The 19,569-nt window shown below is 28.8% G+C and overlaps 1 protein-coding gene across 7 annotated transcripts in view; it reads right to left on the bottom strand.

Moving 5' to 3' along the window:
* Positions 1-19,569, bottom strand: part of vari (MAGUK p55 subfamily member vari) — a 287,390-nt gene that overhangs the window by 41,741 nt on the left and 226,080 nt on the right. For 5 of the 7 annotated variants that reach the window (XM_075355204.1, XM_075355203.1, XM_075355202.1 and 2 more), the window contains exons 3-6: positions 12,767-12,919; positions 7,298-7,450; positions 4,448-4,681; positions 2,406-2,504 (exon numbers count right to left, since the gene is read on the bottom strand). In XM_075355204.1, coding sequence (XP_075211319.1) covers positions 2,406-2,504; positions 4,448-4,681; positions 7,298-7,450; positions 12,767-12,919 — 639 coding nt within the window. Of the gene's footprint in view, positions 1-2,405; positions 2,505-4,447; positions 4,682-7,297; positions 7,451-12,766; positions 12,920-15,688; positions 15,841-19,569 lie in introns of those variants that run through there. The other 2 variants (XM_075355208.1, XM_075355207.1) reach the window with 2 other exon arrangements.

Below are 19,569 nucleotides of genomic sequence, written 5' to 3'. Positions count from 1 at the left end.
GTAAATTATATAGCTGTTGATTGTCTTTTTTACTAATCGTGGTGCTGTTTGCTTTTAACAGTACAGTGTCAATGATGTCCCATCAACCATTTCCCTCTACATATCCAACTCATGACCTTAATGATGTATTCTACATGTCATGAGTGCAAATATTATTCTATACACCATGATAGGGTAAAATAATAAAGAGTACAACAATGCGCACTTTACATGATTTGTCATCAAAAAATGAAGAAATATTTTTTACATCAGTTCAGTTACAATCATTCCAAACACTCAATGCTGATTACCTATTTTTCAATAGTGAAACCTCCAATATAAGATTAAAGCCCACATTCAAAATTTTCAAATTCTTCAATACAGTAGAACCATTAAAAATCAATGCTTCTACTGAAGAAATTATAGACTGCGAATAGAAAAAAACTAAATATTAAAGACAGCAAAACAATCTTAATTTGGAATGACAATAAGAAAAATTAATTAAAGCATAACAAAAGTTGCATATTACCTTCTAAACAAGAAGAACAAGGTAAAAAATAAAAACTTTAGAATAAAAATTGAATTTAAAGCTACATTTAGAAAATGATAAAAAACATTTCCAGTTAAGAAGGTAGACATTCACAAATTAATCAATTTAAAACTTTGTAGTGAGGCATCAATTTAGGAAACTATAATAAAAATAGTTAACAGAATAAATCGATCTTTTGGCTCATCTTGTATATATATATATATATATATATAAATGAATGTTTGTCCCATATGCATTCCTATACTATTCATCTGACTGCAATAAAACTTTAGTGAGTTGTATGCACACGTGCGAATGAATTAGTCTGGACCTGCTAGGTGGTGCTGGCGTTGAGATATTTTGAAAAATTGTATTTATGGTTCGATCTGGTTCATATTCAGAAAATGTATTAGTTAAATGAAAAGAAATATTTCTGTAAAAAATGGACCCACTAGATAGCACTGGGGTCAAGATATCTAGAAAAATTATATTTATGGACTGATTTGATTTGGTTCATATTCAGTATGTATAATAGTTATGTGAAAAGAAAAATTTTTGCAAAAACTATACCTGCTTGGTGGCGCTGGTGTCGAGATATTTATAAAACAAATACTAACAGATTTTCTTCTTCTATATATATAAGGCAATGTTTATATGTGTGTCCAATATAGACTAAAATACTACTGGACCGATTTACTTGCTGGTTTTTGCAAAATGGTTCACGTTATCCAGAGAAGGTTTAAAGCTATTGAAATCCTTGATCTGACCAGTAGAAAGAAAGTTAGGGGGATTTTGAATCGACAACTGTGATTAGAGAGCAGTTTGGATTAAATCCAATAGGTTTTGACAATTGGATTTATTTATACTCTGACTTTTATAAAGTGAAAGGTTAAATTTTATGAAGTTCAGTTTTTTAACGTTTTATCAAACTTTCAATTGTGTTCATTTAATCTATATACGTATATAAATATATACTCAAATCTAGCAATCGCGAAGCACTGCCGAGTCTGCTAATTAATAAATAAAATGCCACAAATTGGCTGTGACACAAATAGTGTTGGGCCACAGCCCAAATAGTAATTTAAGAGAAACTAGTCATAAAATAGTCCACAATGAACAGAAATTATCTCAATTACATAATTAGAGTGACAGTGAAGATGAGCTATAAATTGTAATGAAGAAAAGTTCCTAGGGTTCCGAAAAATGGTTATGAAAGTTATCCATTTTATAAAACGTTACAGATTTATCACATATTAGATTTATTACATTTGAAATTGATGCAATTTATGGCAAATAGTTTTTGTTAACTGTCTTTCTTGAAGTAAACATTTTATTTTACTTTATAAAAGAGAACCAGAATGATATGCCCAGGTAATTAGTTTATATTATTATAAAATGTATAGTAAAATTACTTTTTTATTTTAGATTTAGATTGTTCAAAGCAAGTTAATTTTAGATTTTATAAAGGGATTTTTTTTATTCTTTATGTATTTTTAAAATATTTTATTTATTTATCTTAATTTTAATGCATTTCTTTAAAACTCTGGATGATAATTATGGAAATGCACACCTAATTCCAATTTTTTTTTTTATAAACAATTTGTAATTGCTTTTTATTATATATTTTTTTTGTAATTAAATAAAAAATAATAACTTCAAAATTAATTACCATAATAAAAATAAAATTAATGTTATATCTGAAAGAGAAAGAACAACAAGAGTTGAGAGAACATTAAATTATCCACAGGTGAATTTTGTAAACATTTATAAAATTTTACACTTTATTCAATTTAAAAATATTCAGTTACTAAATTTTTATCCATAATATGAAACAAAGTTAACTTTTGTTCTAGAAGAAAAGATTAAAAAAAGAGAGGGAAATAAAATTACAACTTACCAAAAGAATGTCACCCTGATTAAAAGGCAACCCAAGTTCTCGACAAGGGAGGAGAGTATCATCTGCTGGATCATAATCAAATAATGCTCTCATATGGCACTGCAATTAAAATAGCTCTAATTAATATCAGCAGAAGTTAAAATTATCACATCTTTACAAAACAAAACACACACCGCATGCACACACACTTTGGATGATTTAAAAAATTAAAATGTTTTTTTATCTTTTTTTTCTCTACAAATACAAGATCTGTCCACAAAATAATGAACTTTTAGTCTTAAAAAGTCTGAAAGGGATGATGCAGTATCATCTGCTTTGAAGGGCTGCGCAATGGAGTTTCTTAGTACCTTTCTCATACTATTTAATAATGTTATCCTATCAATCTTAAATTATGTTTAATAATGGCTTGAATAAGGTAATATTTGAAATTCAGAGGATTTTTTTTCTGCCTAAGACAAAGAATTGTGTGCGTCAGCTAAATTCTGTTTAAATTGGAAAAATTTTCACTATAACTTTAAAATTATATAATTATAAAAAAAAGAAGTATTATAAGTGGTTTAATCATTTCAAATTAGGCAGAATAATAATCACAGAAAATAAAAAAATAATTAACAAGGGAAAATTAGTAGTTCACTGTTAAGTGAATAATATCAGAAGAAATGATAATTTATAAGTTAATGTCATATGATTTTTTATCAAGAAACTAAAGATACACCATAACAGAGTAAAGATTCTACCACAATTACTGACCTGAGGGGGGCAAATAATTCAGAAACAACAGTGATGTGTTCTCACAGTACAGTGAAATTCCACCAGCACCAATGACAATAAATATACCTTGTTTTGTAATCAACACATTCAAACTGATCAATAACAGTACCACACTGTGTTACTCATGCACTGACAGTGAAAATAAAATTAGTAGCAAAAAATATTTTTTTTAAATTTTTTGGTTTTCACTACTGCAATACTGTGTCACAGTATTACACTGTGTGAATTTATACTTAAATTATATATATTTTCCCAAATAATTATATATTTTTATTATTAAATAAGTTTTTATTATTTATTTTACTTATTCTCTACACTGAAAATAATATTAATAAATATGAATCATTAAAAGTCGATTGAACTAGGGTGACAAAATCCCATAATTTGATGTAGTAAATGAAAAATATTGGATGTAAGAAATAAAGGGAAAATCTGGAATGAGACAGTTAAAGAATTGAAAACCGATTGTAAGTACATATAGTGTTTTATTTCTTATGTAACTAATTTAGACCGTTACCGATTGTTAAGATATTTCACAAAGTTATTTATTTACAGTCGCTTACAAATAATTGATTTTTAGTCATAGTACAACTTTTGAAGTAAAGTATCTTTTAATCTTTTAAAAATCTCTCTTACACAAAAGGACATTACAATGAATTTCCCCCTGCAATGACAGTTACATTTTGCTTGGTATCACTGTTTTTATTAGCTACGATTCAGATCTGTTCATAATTCTCACTTTCTTGTAAAATTATGTAAAAAAACAAGTTGTAAAGAAACAAGAAGAACTTGTTTCTGGATATGATTGAATTCAGCAGTAATAAATTATGAATATTTGCATCAGAATTCTGAAATCATTTTTTACAACTCGCCTGATGCAGTATAAATGACAATTAAATGTGTCATTTTCATCCAACTATTGTGAAATAGATAAGGTCTCATCAAATACGTTTTGAGTGGGCCATCTTGAAACAATCTGGTTTAATACTTCACTGCAGATATACTGATGTAAATAAATAAATAACTAAATTATCGCTTTCACAGCATGAGCACATCACTGTGGGCAATGTTTGAATAGATCCTTATATTAAAAACCTGATCAAAGATTGTGAAAAATCAATTAATTATATAAATATACCCACGCATTCGTGTGTACATACATACTACACACACACAAAATTTCTATATATTTATGCACTGAAAGCCATACTATATTTTTTTTTGTGAAAGAAGCTATAAATAATTCATATTATATTGAACATCTTAAATACCTGATGCTGTTTGCCAGTCTTATCAACTTCATTACTAGGCACTATTCTAAATGAAACATTCTCTTTTGCTTTGGCTACTTCCATTTGTAAATCTTCAGGGGTTGCAACAGGCATACCATTTACTTCAAGTATTACATCACCAGGACGTAATAATCCTTGACGATCAATTGTACCTCCATCAAGAATTCTTGCAACTACAAGATTATCATTTTCATCTAACTGCACAGTTAACCCCTAAAAAAAAACAGTGTATAAAAAAACCTGATATAAAAATAAAATATGTCAAGTGTATTAAATCATCAAGAAAATAACAAACAGTACTGTAATAAATAACTATCTACGATGCAATTAAATTTATAAATTTATGTCATGATGTTGTTAATCACATTTTTTTTATTTCAATTGAATTGTAATTACCAACAAGAAACAAAAAAAAAATATTCTAAAACGCAGGTGTAGAAAAAAGAATAGATGTTTTAGAGCTAATTTGTATCTTTTAATTTTGATTTACAGTAATGAATCATGAATCACAAATAAAATAAAAGAGTAATTCTTAGTTTTCCCTTCAAGTGCTCAATGAGCATCTATCGTCACACAGCACACATTCAGAAGAATTAGAATAGAAGAGGTTGTCCCATATTTTAACCAGCATATCTGGAGTAATAAAGCTACAGCTGCTTCAGTCCTGCGTTTAAATTCAGGCAGATCAGTATGTAGCGAGGCAGATACATAAGTTCATTTTTATAAAATCAAAAAGGTAAAAATCACACAGGTTAGATCAGGTGACCTTGAAGGCCACTGCAATATATACTTTATTATTGGGTCCATGTTGACTGATCCAGCAGTCAGGGAAAATGTCATCCAATCGACCCCTTACAGAGTTAAGCTGGTGAGGAAGCACACCACTTTTCTGCCAAATAAAATTCTGTGGTGTATCTTGTAACTGAGGAAGGAACACATATGCAGTTTATCCAAGTAAAGAACTTCTGTTACGCATCAGTGTTAAAGTACAGCCTGTAAAATTGCCATCTGAACATCTTCTACTTCACAGAAAACATTTAATTTCAGAGAGCTCCTTTCACATTATAAGAGTTTATGGAGATTTTCTGATCCCCAGATATGAACATTATGCACATTTACTTTTCACTAAGATGAAATGTTGACAAATCTACTAAATGCAATACAAACATCTTCATGGCGCAACATTTTGATCACGAAATCAGCATGCTCAGCGTAGTATGTAGGCTTCAAATCAGCTGGGATGTTAGAATACCAACGTAGTAGTTTTAAACTGTAATAAATTTTGAAGAATTTTTAATAACCTTCATGAGAATGGTACACTTCCCAGCAGTAATATGTTTCATTTGAACATCAATCAATACATGATGATAAAAGAGAAAATATTCTTCATGTGATACAGCTTAGTCCTACAATGAGCAAGTGAAGAACTTCTACATTACTGAAAATTTTACAAGTACAGTATCGAGAACAATACAAGCTATATTGTGTCCTTACCATGCTGAAAAAGTTCTGCCAAGTAACTGCAGTTTTGTCAATAGGCTAACAGTAACTAATTCCATTTATACTGTTTTCAAACAAAGCTACTTTTAACCATAATGGCAAAACAACACATGGAATTCACTGTGATGGTCTGAAAAAACCCACATGTTGTAATTGCATCAAATTTCAAGCAATGATTTTCGGTGAATGTTTGGTATGGCATGATCAAAAACTACTCAATAGGCCTTTTATATTAGAACAATGTGTCATGGGGAAAAAGTATCTGAAAATTTTAAATGAATTTCTTACAGTGCTTGAAAATTTCTCATTGGCAAAATGAATTTAAATGTACTATTGACTTGATGGAGCACTAACACATTTCACGCATGAAAAGTAAAACAATCCTTAAGATGAAACATTTACTGGTAAATGGATTGGACATAGAGGAACGGTAAATTGGCTATCAAGACCTTACTCCCTTAGATTACTGTTTATGAGGATGGATGAAATGCGAAGTATGTAAGCAAAAATAGGCACACATGATGAACTGATGTATAAAATATCAATATTTGATATACTGAATTCTCAATGTTGCTGCCCTCATCAAGGAACAGGAAGATATTAGATTGGTAACAGAAAATGTAAGGAAACAAGTTGAAAAGTGTATTGATAAGTACAAACCGCAATGAGCTTTTTTTAAAGTAAATTAAAAAAATTAAAATTTTTCAAAGGTCTAAATTTATTGAACTAAAAACAGCTGTCTTTAAGTTTTACATATTCGTAACAATTTTCTGTTAAATTTTGTTCTGCTTTGTTTTTGACAATTAAAGTTGATTACTTTTTTGTTTTTCATAGACTATTACATAATTTTTCTCAGAATTAAATTTTCTATAAATTTTGATAATAAAATTTACATATTTATTAGCCATTTAACAAAGTTATTGAACTTCAAACATAAAAAACCTGTTTTTCAACATCAAATTTTTTTACATTAGATATCATGAAAACTGCAAGAGATACAGTTCTGGAACCTGTTTTGTTTGATTTTTCAGATCAAAAAAACAAAAGAAACCATCAGGTTTACCCCTTACAAAATGCCTTCAAATTCTCATTGGAGGAACTGAAATCTGGGTGAAAATTTTCACTGGCTACTACTCAATAACAAAGCATTTTCAGGCATATGTTTGTATGAACTTGTTTCCTTATTTCAAATTGTGGAATCAGTTCCCAAATTATTTCCCTTGCCTCCTGAATCATCGTGTGTATATTAAATAAATATGACAATATAATGTAATAATAATGTAAATAAATATATATATATATACATATATATATATATATGGAACTCACCAATGGTTCATTTGGAACTTTTCTAAGTCCAACAACTTTATATGTTTCAGTTGACATGTTTCCGTTTGTTGCTGCTGATACTTCAGGTTTCTCTTCCCAAACTGAATAAGAACAACTTTTCTCAGCTATTTCGTCGTGTGCTTTTAATAAACCCTGAAATAATTAAAAATATTTAAAGGTAATATTACCAATGAAAACAAACAGTAACCACATGAATTGAAGAGGAAATAACAAAATTATAACTAGTGTAATCAAAATTTGTCAATAACACAGACTTTCAGCAAAAATATGAAAAAATCATATATTTTAAAGGCAATCTTGCACCTTCTATAGAAGAAAAATTAAATAAGTCCATACACAGAGAAATTAAAAAGCATAGAAATTTGTGAAAGAAAAATGCAAACGTACATCAGAAACTAGATATTTTTACAAATAAATGGACAATGATAAACAATTAATTTTATATCAAACATTCTACTATGGAACAGGCAGTTCTAAAAATTAATTGAACTGAAACAATAAGAAAATTACGATAAAACTGAATTCTGTACCTAGAATAACATGTTAACAAAAATATTCAAACCGGTTAAAAGTGTTTATGCCTTTAAGTGGATCTGTACCCAGGTGCTATAGTTATAATGAAAGTTGTAATAGTACTTGATCAGTAATAAAGTTAACCAATCACTCATAACCCGAAACTGGGTGGATTATTATATGAAACTGAAGTAAACATATACATACATCACATCCCTAATGAAAGATTGAAGTTTTTATCATGAGTTTAGCTTTGCATAGCTCATTTAATCAAGCTACAGGAACATAATTTTGCAACTATATTTATTAATGAATTTAAGTAATTGTAGAGATATGATACCATTGCAATGAAAACATATTGGAATGATTGCTATATTCCAGAGAGCTGAAAAACATTCAATTATGATCATCTTGCATTAGGAATGTGAATATATAAAACCTTATAGTTTTTTGATTTAAAATGAAACAGTTAAAAACTGATAATGTAATCTGATCCTGGGGGCCTGACAAGTGTAATATGAAACACTATTTCAAATTGCAGTACACATTTATACTGAAATTATTTCCATGTGGTCTCATTGCTAATTAAATCTATCATTAAAAACTTAGTTTTTAAAAAAACCCCACTCCAACCAAAATAAACTCTCGCATGTCATACTTATAATCTCAATTCCATTACCCTCAGTTTTTTGAATGAATAAATAGTTTACCTTGTACTGTATTGTGTATTGTACTGTATACAAATTTTTAAGAAAATGATTTCTTAAGTTATAGATGCTTCTGAATCATGTACATGATTTTTGACCCTCATGTATGTTTATTATTTATCGATTTATGAAATGTTGCAAAAATGTAACTACACAGTAAAGGGTGTCTAAATTGATACAAACCGACTTAGTCTAATATTTTTTAAATATTTTTACAAATCTAAACAAAAACTAAACAGAACAGAAATTAGGATACTATATAAATAAAATGTTTAAGTTTTATTTCAGTATACAATGAATAGATAAAGTTTAATTTTTATGGTGATCAGTAAAATATTTTGAGTGAAGTCCCAACTTTACATTTATTAGACATGAAAATATCGTTGTGCATTTACATTGTCAACAGTGGATTTTTCTATTATTTACATTTTCAGGAATATGCTTACCACGTTGTTGCAGTTGAAAACACTGTTGGTCATCCAAATCTCTGCATTTGTGGTATAGCAATTTTTTCTGTGTTATTTGCCTTTGATGATAATAATACGATAACTACAAGTCATTAAAACTTGAGTTGTTCGACTTGTTCTTTGTGGACATATTGATAAAGCTTTCATGAATTTACAAAAGTTACATCAATTAAGTGTGAAAACAAAGGCCACCATCATTTTTTTTCCTTTCTTGCTTCGGTAATTCTTATCTTCTACAGAAAACTTAATTTATATGAACCAAAAAATCTATCAAAATAAATTCTGTGATTTCCAAGATTGTCTATAATGTGCAATAAATTTTGAATAATTGAAGCACCTAATCCAAGGCTAGAATCTACTTTTAATTCATTTCCTTGATAAAGAGAAAGGTTGAAAAAGTATTCTTGTGAATACTTTCTTGTGAAGAACATAAACATTTTACAATTGAGTATAAGATAAGTTTACATAGAAAAACAAACTATTACTATTTTTGAGTAAGTAATTAACAGTACAATACTGTACATCAGAGTTTATTCTAATATAAATTATTTATAGGTCATCTCAGAAGAAACAAAAAATGATAAAATTTGGTGAACAATAATATAAAAAACGTATTACCAACAAAAAGGTTTTTGCTATCGTTTAATACGCAAGATTGTTATTAAAACAAGGTTACTTAAAAACAGTAAACAAATATTATTTTATGTAATAATAACAACGCAAAATAAACTACATTGCGTTATTGCAACTTCAGCTGTATATTGGTTAATAATCTATTTTTTATAAATACAGTAATTTTTTAATCTTTCTTAACTACTGTACTAAGAATAATGTAAATAAATAAAAAAGCAAAAAAAATAAAACTGTTGATTCAAATACTATTATCTGGAATTAACAATAGTCAATACTCATAACATTTGTATTCAATTCCACTATATTAAAACAATACTTTTTTTTGTTTTGTGCTAAAAAACTATTACATGTTATAGGAAATTTAAACTCCAACAGCTGACATCATCCTTTGGTTATATGCAGACTGCATCGCCAACCAACTCATGTGTCAAAGTCAATTCACATGAAACAATTTGTGTATGAAGTTCTTTTCCTCCTCAGAAATTATGATAAGATCAAATTTTCCTTATTTTTTCAACTATTTCAATTATATATTTTTTTTAAAAGTAAATTTGATTTATCATATAAAACATGAATCAATCCACAAGCAATGCAAAAAGGGTATGTTTAAAATTGTGACTTAATCCAGTATAACTCTCACCTACAGTGAAATTCAGGAAACAATCTTCTCATAACATTGAATGTGAGATAACAGATACTTCCAAGCATCCATCCTGAACTGTTTCTTAGATAAAATAACTATAAGGAAAACTCATATTTCTATTTACAACTTTTAAGGGAGAAAATTAATAAAAAATTCCTCTTCATTGGTTTAGTACACCACAAAAACGAAATGCCCTTCCAAAATTCAAGTCTCATAACTAAAGAGATTAATAGGATACATTGATGAGCAATTATTATATCAATCGGAAGTTTCAATTACATTTTTTGGAATTAACTGATATGTCAGAACTTTATTAAAAAATAAATTTAAGAATTTCTGTAATTTTGTAATTACAAGGTACAAGTTTTTGTATGTAAAATAATAAAAGTTAATGTTAGTGGATTTTGATTAATTAAAAAAAAAAATTATTTTAATTTTTCTTATTTAGATGAAAATTATGCGGTTTAAATTTAGGATTAACTTGGTAGAGTTGAAGGTAGAGCAGGCAAGTCGGAAGAGTGGGAAAGACAGAGGTAAACGGATAAACACCTGAATAAGCAAACCAGTTAGATTCAATAATAAGTGAACTGTCTGTCCTAAGTCTGAATTTAAAGAAAATGGATGCTTCTGAAAATAATATAATTACATTTTTAACAGAAAACAAAGATGAAATGAAAAAATCGTTTAATAAACTTACTGTGCATTGAGCCAGTGTTCCAAAGGTACAAAACTAAAAATCTAAATTAGGTAAACTCAAACAAGTATTTTCTTTGAAAATACAAATTTGAAAACATTAGAGCACTGCATAAAAATACAGTTAAAATCTCAATTACCAAACTTAGAAGTGAAAATTACCAGCAACTATATAAAAAGGCTTTCATACAACAACAAAATGATAGAAATGCATTGCAAAATGTCTAATCTGGCTGATCACCTAATTCTACAATTATCAGATTCGTAAACATACTTGATAAAACTATGTTCTTAAAATTAAAAAAGAAAGTGTTATGAACGTTAACTTTCTGTTAATGAATAAGTTATCTGTTTTTCACTGTCTTCTCTGAAACCTTTTAACAGGAACAAGTTGATATAATTTTTTTGGGAAACGTTTAAATCAATGAAACACTTACAAACGTTTGTGAGACTTAAACAAGTACGGTTTATATAATAATAATATTTGAATGAAGACAGATGATAATTTTGAGATTGTTTCACTATATAATATAGATTTATCTTGATTTATGAAGAATTAGGCATGGCAGATTCAAATGATGAATATTTAGATAAAAATTTGTATAAAACCAGTATAACAAAAAAAAGGTAAGATTAGCCATCATAAATTGGAAAAGTCCAAATTTATGAAGGTCTTATGGTTTTTTTTTTACACACATGCACAAATACTGCGAAAGGGAAAATAAAACTTTTGTGTAGCTCGGTGTTGGCAATTCTACTGGGATACGCAGACTGATTTTTGTAATGTGAGTAATCTTTCGAAACTCCTAAAAAATTAACATTTGTAATTCTATTCTAGGAACATTAATGCTTTATTCAACTTCGCGGCAGTGGCAAAAACAAAACATTAATGTTAATTTTTATTAGTTGAATTGTTCCTGTAATAAAAAAGGAAATTATTTTTATTTATTTTATGATGTACACATATTCGAGAATGGATTGTAGTACATTGGTGGATAAGTACGAATCAGTTTGTATTTTTATTGGATGAAAAGTCTTCATTGATAAAATTCATACAATCATAAGAGGGAGAAAGATAAAAGATGTTTTTTCTCCCTCTTGATATTTTAATATAAGACTTGTGTTAAACAGAAAATGTTTTCAATTTTATTTTCTGACAGATTAGACATACTTTTTCTGAGTAAAATCTGTAATTAGTTGAATAGGGTAATCTAAACAACAAAGGGTGTGTTATGTTTTGCAGCACTGTTATTTTTTTCATAAATGACATTTAATGATAGACTAATGAAATAATATTCATTTACAGACAGCTGTATAGTTCTCACACATAAAATTTAAACAAAAAATGGGTTGAATTTTTATTTATCAAAATTTGAGATAATTCATTCTACAAATACGAGATTTAAATGAAAAGATGTATTTTTTTAGAATATGAGTGACATAAATCTGTTTACAGAATACATAATTTGACTATAATTGCTAAGTAAACACCCAAATTTCATTTGCATTTCATGCAAAACTGAAACAATTTCAGTCATTTATTTCAGTTTATACCCATTATGTTAACACATTACCTCAATTTATCTCTATTATGCTTATGAAAGATAAAAATTGTTTAATGAAATTTACGGATGGAGCTACTCTCACAAGATATGTATTACCTACAATATCACAGTCTTGACTATACATTTCACAAAATATACTAAAATGCATTAATACAAAAAAAATACAATAATAATAATAATAATAATAATAATAATAATAATAGTAATATGTAAAACTGTCAATATACCTGAATATGTGGACTGCCAAGCAAACAAGCTAACTCTCTTGATTCTATACTTCTTGATCTTTGGCAAGCTAATTTTAAATCTTTTGAAAGTTTGATATTACCAGTAGAAACAGGAACAGGTGGTTCGCTTGGTTCTTCTAACTTATCAGAAACCTAGAATATCGCATTTATGTAACAATTAGTAGCTACTTCAAAATATTAATAACAATATTTTATTAACTATGTAATGGAATAAAAATCTTCAGCTGATTAGAATAAGGAATGTACTGCTACACAAAAAGCAAAAAAACATAAGTACAACTTTCAAGAACACATTGTATAAGTGATTAATACAATAAGTCTTACTATACTAAGACAAATGTTAATCTTATCACTGTACAAGAAATTCTGTCTCCCTCTAAGAAGTCTCAACAATATTCAAAACAAATAAAACATAATTTATACATAAATACTATTTTTATTTTAATATTACCTAATTAAGTTATAGAAATACAACATGACTCTCAAAGAAAAAATATTTCAGAACTTTTTCCATAAATAGACCATATTTTTTACCACTAAATGCAGGGCCCCCCATGGCCCAAGAATGCAGCTTTTAGATGACTTTTAAAATAGCAAGTCAGTAAGTTTAAGGCAGGAGAAACTTCTGCTGACAATAAATTATGTAGTGTAAGGCCAGTGATTACAGCAACATGATGAATGATTCATAAACATTGGCACAAATCTCATCACAAAACACTGCTGTGGAATTATGGGCATAATGCTGTGTGTCAAGAATTATAGTAGACCTAGGCTACAGAAAAGTGTGATCTTATCAGTTAACACCTGCTTTTAAGTACCGAAGGATGGAAGTCTATAACTCCATGTTTAACCAATGACCCACTTTTTTTTTAAATCTTGCAAATGAAAATGCAGATTGTGTGTTTCAATAAGAGTGAGACTAAGAGGCAATTGATGAACGGATGACACAAACTTCACATAAGCAAAGTTCAAATGTCAGAAGTCTGCAGCTAAGATGATGGACTGCCTGCACATATGATCTGTTTCTGGCAACCTGTACATTCTTGTCAAACCTGTATTTCCATTGTGATTAATTTTAATTAACAAATATCACTGGACCGTTCAAAAATAATAAAAATACTATACTTTATTTTTATCAGATAAATACCTACTCATACTACTAGAGTAGATGAAAATATATAAATAATAATGAATTTAAATACAATTTTTTTTTAAGAAAACTATTTTTGTAATCATATTTTTTTATCAAGAATCTTTTAATGTCACAATCAAAATGACATTATTAAAACATTATTTTATTTTCCTAATGTGTACATTGCAATCTGCTCAACTAATGAACAATAAGCAACCCTCCCTTGACCCAATGAGATGAGGATGATATATATGACATGTAAATGACGTGTAGTCTTGTACTGATTCAGTCAGTCTGAATCAGTACAAGACTACTGATTCTTAAGATGTGTGGTTAATCAAACTTTTTTCTGCTTAGCCTCCAAAACCATTGTCAGGATGAATGAGGATGATATGTATGACTAAGTGAAGTGTAGTCCTGTGTCTCAGGTCGACCATTTCTGAGATGAGTGTTTAATTGAAACCCAACCATCAAAAAACACTGGTATCCACAATCTAGTATTCAAATCCATATAAAAGTAACTGCCTTTACTAGGATTTGAACCTTAGAACTCTCAACTTCAAAATCAGCTGATTTGCGAAGACGCATTCACCACTAGACCAACCTGGTGGGTTTTGGTTAATTGAACTACGGACACCAAAGTAGACTGGTATTCACTAACTAGTATTCAAATTTGTACAAAGGCAACCAATTTTTACATGGATTTGAACTTGAGAACTTTGACTTTGAAAATCAACTGTTTAAATCAAAAAGTAATTTTCAACAAGTTCACCACTAAACCTGCAGCCTTTTTAATTTCAGAATTGCTGTCTGTAAATAAAAAGTATCCAAAATAAACAGAAACCTAGTTATTTTACATCTATAATAATTTCAATTCCAATTAATGTTTTGAAAATTAATTGGTACTGGTAACTTTTTTTTTAATTAAGCTTAGCAAAGGCACAATTTATGTAATTTTATTTGTTTTTCTATGCCAGAAAAAATTTTATGCTTTAACCACTGTAATAATATAAATTAAAAATGAATGAACAAATTTCATAACAATCATGTAATTTTGATGTAAAAATCAAATAACTATAATAAAACAAGCTACAAAGTATAGGCATATAAATAGCATATACCGATGGCAAAGAGAAATTGTCACTGCATCTTTGAAAACCAGTTGTATGCTACAATACACATGGACATAAGCAAATGTAAATAAACATTTTAGTTCACATTCTATCATTTTAAATAAGAATAAAAAATATTAAAAAATAAAATAAAAATTCGATTTATATAAATAATCCTGACAGCTAGTATTACGCTACAAAAAAAAACACAAACCACACCCAAATGTACAGTAAACAACATTTAAATCATTTCAACCTGACAGTACAGAATCATATAAAAATAAAAGATATTAATAACAGAAATGCGTCTACCATTCAGAAACGTTAGACGAAAGAGAAAAATAAAAATTATGGTTATATATACAAAATGCATGTGACACTGACATTAGAAATGTTTACAAACAACGGATTGGTTGCCAAGTACCAGGCAGGTATTTAGGTTAAGTAATCGTTAAATAAAAGTAAACACATTTCATTCAATTTTTCCATATAAATATTTAAAAAATAAATAAATGTTATGCAGATTATAATTAAGATATTCTAAACCAATCAATCTAGTAAATATGAAATTTTTAGTACATTTTCCTCAATGAAAATCAAGATAGGTTATACACATATATTACAAGATATTAAAAATAATTATAAAAAATAACGTACAGTTACCTTCCTCAATAAAACTTCTTGATAATAAATAATAAGTATACAACAAACACACTGCACTACACTTTTAAAGACATTCGACCCAACCCATTGAGAAGAAAGCGGAACCTGACGCACAACCTGGCAGACGTAGCCTATAACAAGATAGCCAACCTACCAGCAAATAATTTGAAATTAACTTGCCGTACTCATAAACTAAATAAACGTACCGGAGGTCTTACGTAATGGTGATGACTGATTAGTCTAATTTGTAACGCCTACAGAAGTAATAAAGAGAAGAAAGAATCATGCCCAAGGGCAGTCCATGAAGGCTGATTAACAACTATACCACAGGGAAGTGTAATACCAGTGCTGGGAATTTTTACCTGGTCGTTTCACCTTCATGAACACATACATTGTCAATCCCCCCACTACTTCAATAAACAAAAGAATGTCACTGACATGTAAACTGATTATTAAAAAACCTTAGGACACCTCCTTCAAAATTCCTGCACATCTAGAATATTATAGTACTCCCCACATTTCGGTAGTAGTAAACGTTTAAAAAAAAAGGATGAAAAAATTATACCTAATAAAAATATATTTCTTTAACATCAACGCTGGTTTTACGATCAAAAGTATAACATAAAACACTTTAATTGCATTCTAAGCAATACAAACCGCACGATCTAATAATTCTTACCAACCCAATGAAGAGAAAATAGTAGAATTAAAATAAATACCAATAGTTTAAGTACAGTATAACACTACACAACCATCAAATGGATATCATTGCTATAACTATAACTAATAACATTGTATAATACACAGAGCATATTAATTTAACATTTAACTTTTGTAACGACAAACCGAACCAAAGTGTTCTTTGCAACCAAATGATGGTCGCAAAGAACAATGGTTAACTTAATAAGTAAATCTTATATTATGATTGCAAAATAATAATACAATAAATAATCTTATCAGGAATAGGTAAATATAGTATTCAAGTGATAAGTAATTGCCTCTACATCATCAGAATTAGCAATGTTGTCTACCAGCATCAGTTTTATTCATCAAGTTAAATGGTTGCAGTCCAGCTAATGACAAATATTTTTAAACAGATAACGCGTAATTTTCAATGAAAATTAAAAAAATTACTGGGTACAGTAAAATATGTTTTAAATGTATTTTAAATATTGACATTTTTTATGGAAAATAATAGATTGGCCATAATAAAAGATCCAAATTTTTTTACGATTAAATCTTTTTTTATGAATAAACGTTTTGTTTTTTCATATTTTTTTGTGTCATGTGAAGAACATAAACTGATAAGAAATAGAAATAATTCTATTTGAAGAACTTCAGTGCCAGTAACAATAAGTAATACGTGGTAAACCTAGAGGTTTATTAAAACATGACTGCATCATCCCATCCAGGACTATTATCATGACGTGATTGTAGGTAATAAATATTATTTTCAATTCGTAACGCGAGGAAGAAAAATTATTCGTATTTCATGTATGTAATGTTTTTTCCTAATAGTTCTGAGCCGTGTAGCAATAAATAACCTTCAGATACAACACCTAGCGTTGTGATTTTTTGTATTTAGTACATATTGATCAAACATCGATTATCGCTTCATAATTTTCTGTTGAAAATCCAAACAAATGTGAACTTGGGTCAGCAGATATTGAAACTTAAGTGTTAGTAATTCATTTTAGCGTGCTTCAAACATTTCTAAAGTATTCATCTGTTTGATTGTGATGTAACTCGCTCTTTTCTGAAATTCGAGCTTTACTTTAGGGCAGTCGACAATAATAGGATAAAAACGTTTTGAAATAGTGGTTTATTATGTAATCAAATGCTCAAAAATTCAGAGCAACCGAGAAGTGTGATTACACTGATAAACATAATTGTTTCCTAACATGCAATAAATGATTTTAATCTGTTTTTTGATGCTGAAAACGTATATGAACTCAGAATCTTTCTATCACCCACCATTTTTGAAAAATGTTAAAATTTTAATTAAAGGATTTTTTTCATTTTTCAACGTATAGTTAGCATTTTAAGCTCCTATATTGTATTTTGTTACCTCATTTTTTATTGTTTAACTTTGTTAACATAATTTGTAAGCTATAAATGAACAACACTAGACAAAGAATTAAATCATATCAATAAGAATTAAATCATAGGTACATATGTACCTATGGTTTGGCGTGAACCAAAGGATCATCCAACCGATTGTTACTTTTGTTTAACAAGTATGTCTGGAATTTCTAAAAAATCTAAAGATACTGTAAAATATCTTCATTGAAATCTGAAATCAGGCCTGTACCTCACAGTGAAATTATTCCGGTTCCTGAGTCACCTGTGAATGTATGTTTGGAAAGCAGCAATGAAGAATCAGGCAGTACTGAAGAAGACAACAATGATTTTGATTTTGAATTATCTTCCAATAAGCCACATCTTATATCACAAGGTGAATTAAATAACTTGTTTAGGGATTTAAATTTATCAAAAAATCAAGCTGAACTGTTAGGATCAGGAATTTGTTGCAAGGTTGGAATTTACTTTAAAAAAATACAAAACTTTCAGGCTTTCGAAGCCGACAAAAAGAACTTTTTCAGTACTTTATTAATGAAAACAATTTGTTTTTGCACAAATATTGACGAGCTTATGTTGCACTTAGGACAAGTTCATAAACCGGAGGACTGGCGCCTTTTCATAGATTCGTCCAAGTATAATTTAAAAGCGGTTCTACTACACAACGGTAACAAATAAATATCCTTCGATACCAATCGCTTTCGGTATTAATTTGAAAGAGATATGCGATGTAATGAAAGACGTTCTTGAAAAAATTAATTATAAGAAACATAGCTGGAACATATGTGGTGATTTGAAAGTTATAGCTAATTTGTTAGGCATGCAGTTAGGCTATACTAAGTACCTGTGTTGTTTGCGAATGGGATAGCCGAGCTAGGGATAAACGTTATGTTACTATGGAAGAAACGAGAAAATTTAACTCCAAATGAGAAAAATATAATTCATGAACCCTTAGTTGAACCCTAAAAAAAATTTTTACCCCCTCTCGTATCAAGCTAGGACTAATGAAAAATGTTGTAAAAGCAATGAAGAAGGATAGTCCCGGAATTTTTGTACATCAGGCAGAAATTTCCGAATGTAAGTGAAGGAAAAATTAAAGAAGGAATATTTGTTGGTCCTCAAATAAGAGAGTTGGTCAAACAAAGATGATGTATTTAACTCAATGTTAAGTAATGTAGAAAGAGCAGCAAGGGCTTCATTTAAAGACGTTTGCAAAAGTTTTCTCGGCAAACAAAAATCCGACAATTACCGCGATATTGTTAATCAACTTCTTACTTCATACAGAGCTATTGAGATGTTATATGTCTTTCAAAATACATTTCCTCCACTTACATCTGGATTTTTTCCCGGACAACCTCGGAGACGTAAATGACGAACACCGTGAACGTTTCCACCAAGACATTTCTGTGTTGGAAAGGTGCTATAAAGGGAAATGAAATACTAACATGCTAGACGATTACTGTTGGACATTAATTCGGGATGTGCCTGAGGCTATTTATAAAAGAAAATTATCAGCGAAATCATTATACCACAGGTATGGCCATGCAAAATTATAAATTTACAGATTTTTAACTATATTATCCCTTAATTTATTTTGAAGCGTAATTTATTGAAAACTAATGGCGATAGAAAATTTGTATTTACAGATTTGTAATGTGCGCAAAAGAGCAATTCAATAAATGGTATCACACTTAGAGAAACATTAAAAAAAGTTTCTTTTGTCTATCAGTGTTACCTAATAAAGGTTAGGTAATAAAGGCACTCATTTATATTAAAAAGTAAACTAGTTAAAATAA

The sequence above is a fragment of the Lycorma delicatula genome, chromosome 2 (genome assembly GCF_047948215.1).
Source record: "Lycorma delicatula isolate Av1 chromosome 2, ASM4794821v1, whole genome shotgun sequence".
NCBI classification, from domain to species: domain Eukaryota; kingdom Metazoa; phylum Arthropoda; class Insecta; order Hemiptera; family Fulgoridae; genus Lycorma; species Lycorma delicatula.
This window is presented reverse-complemented; position numbering and strand designations above follow the sequence as displayed.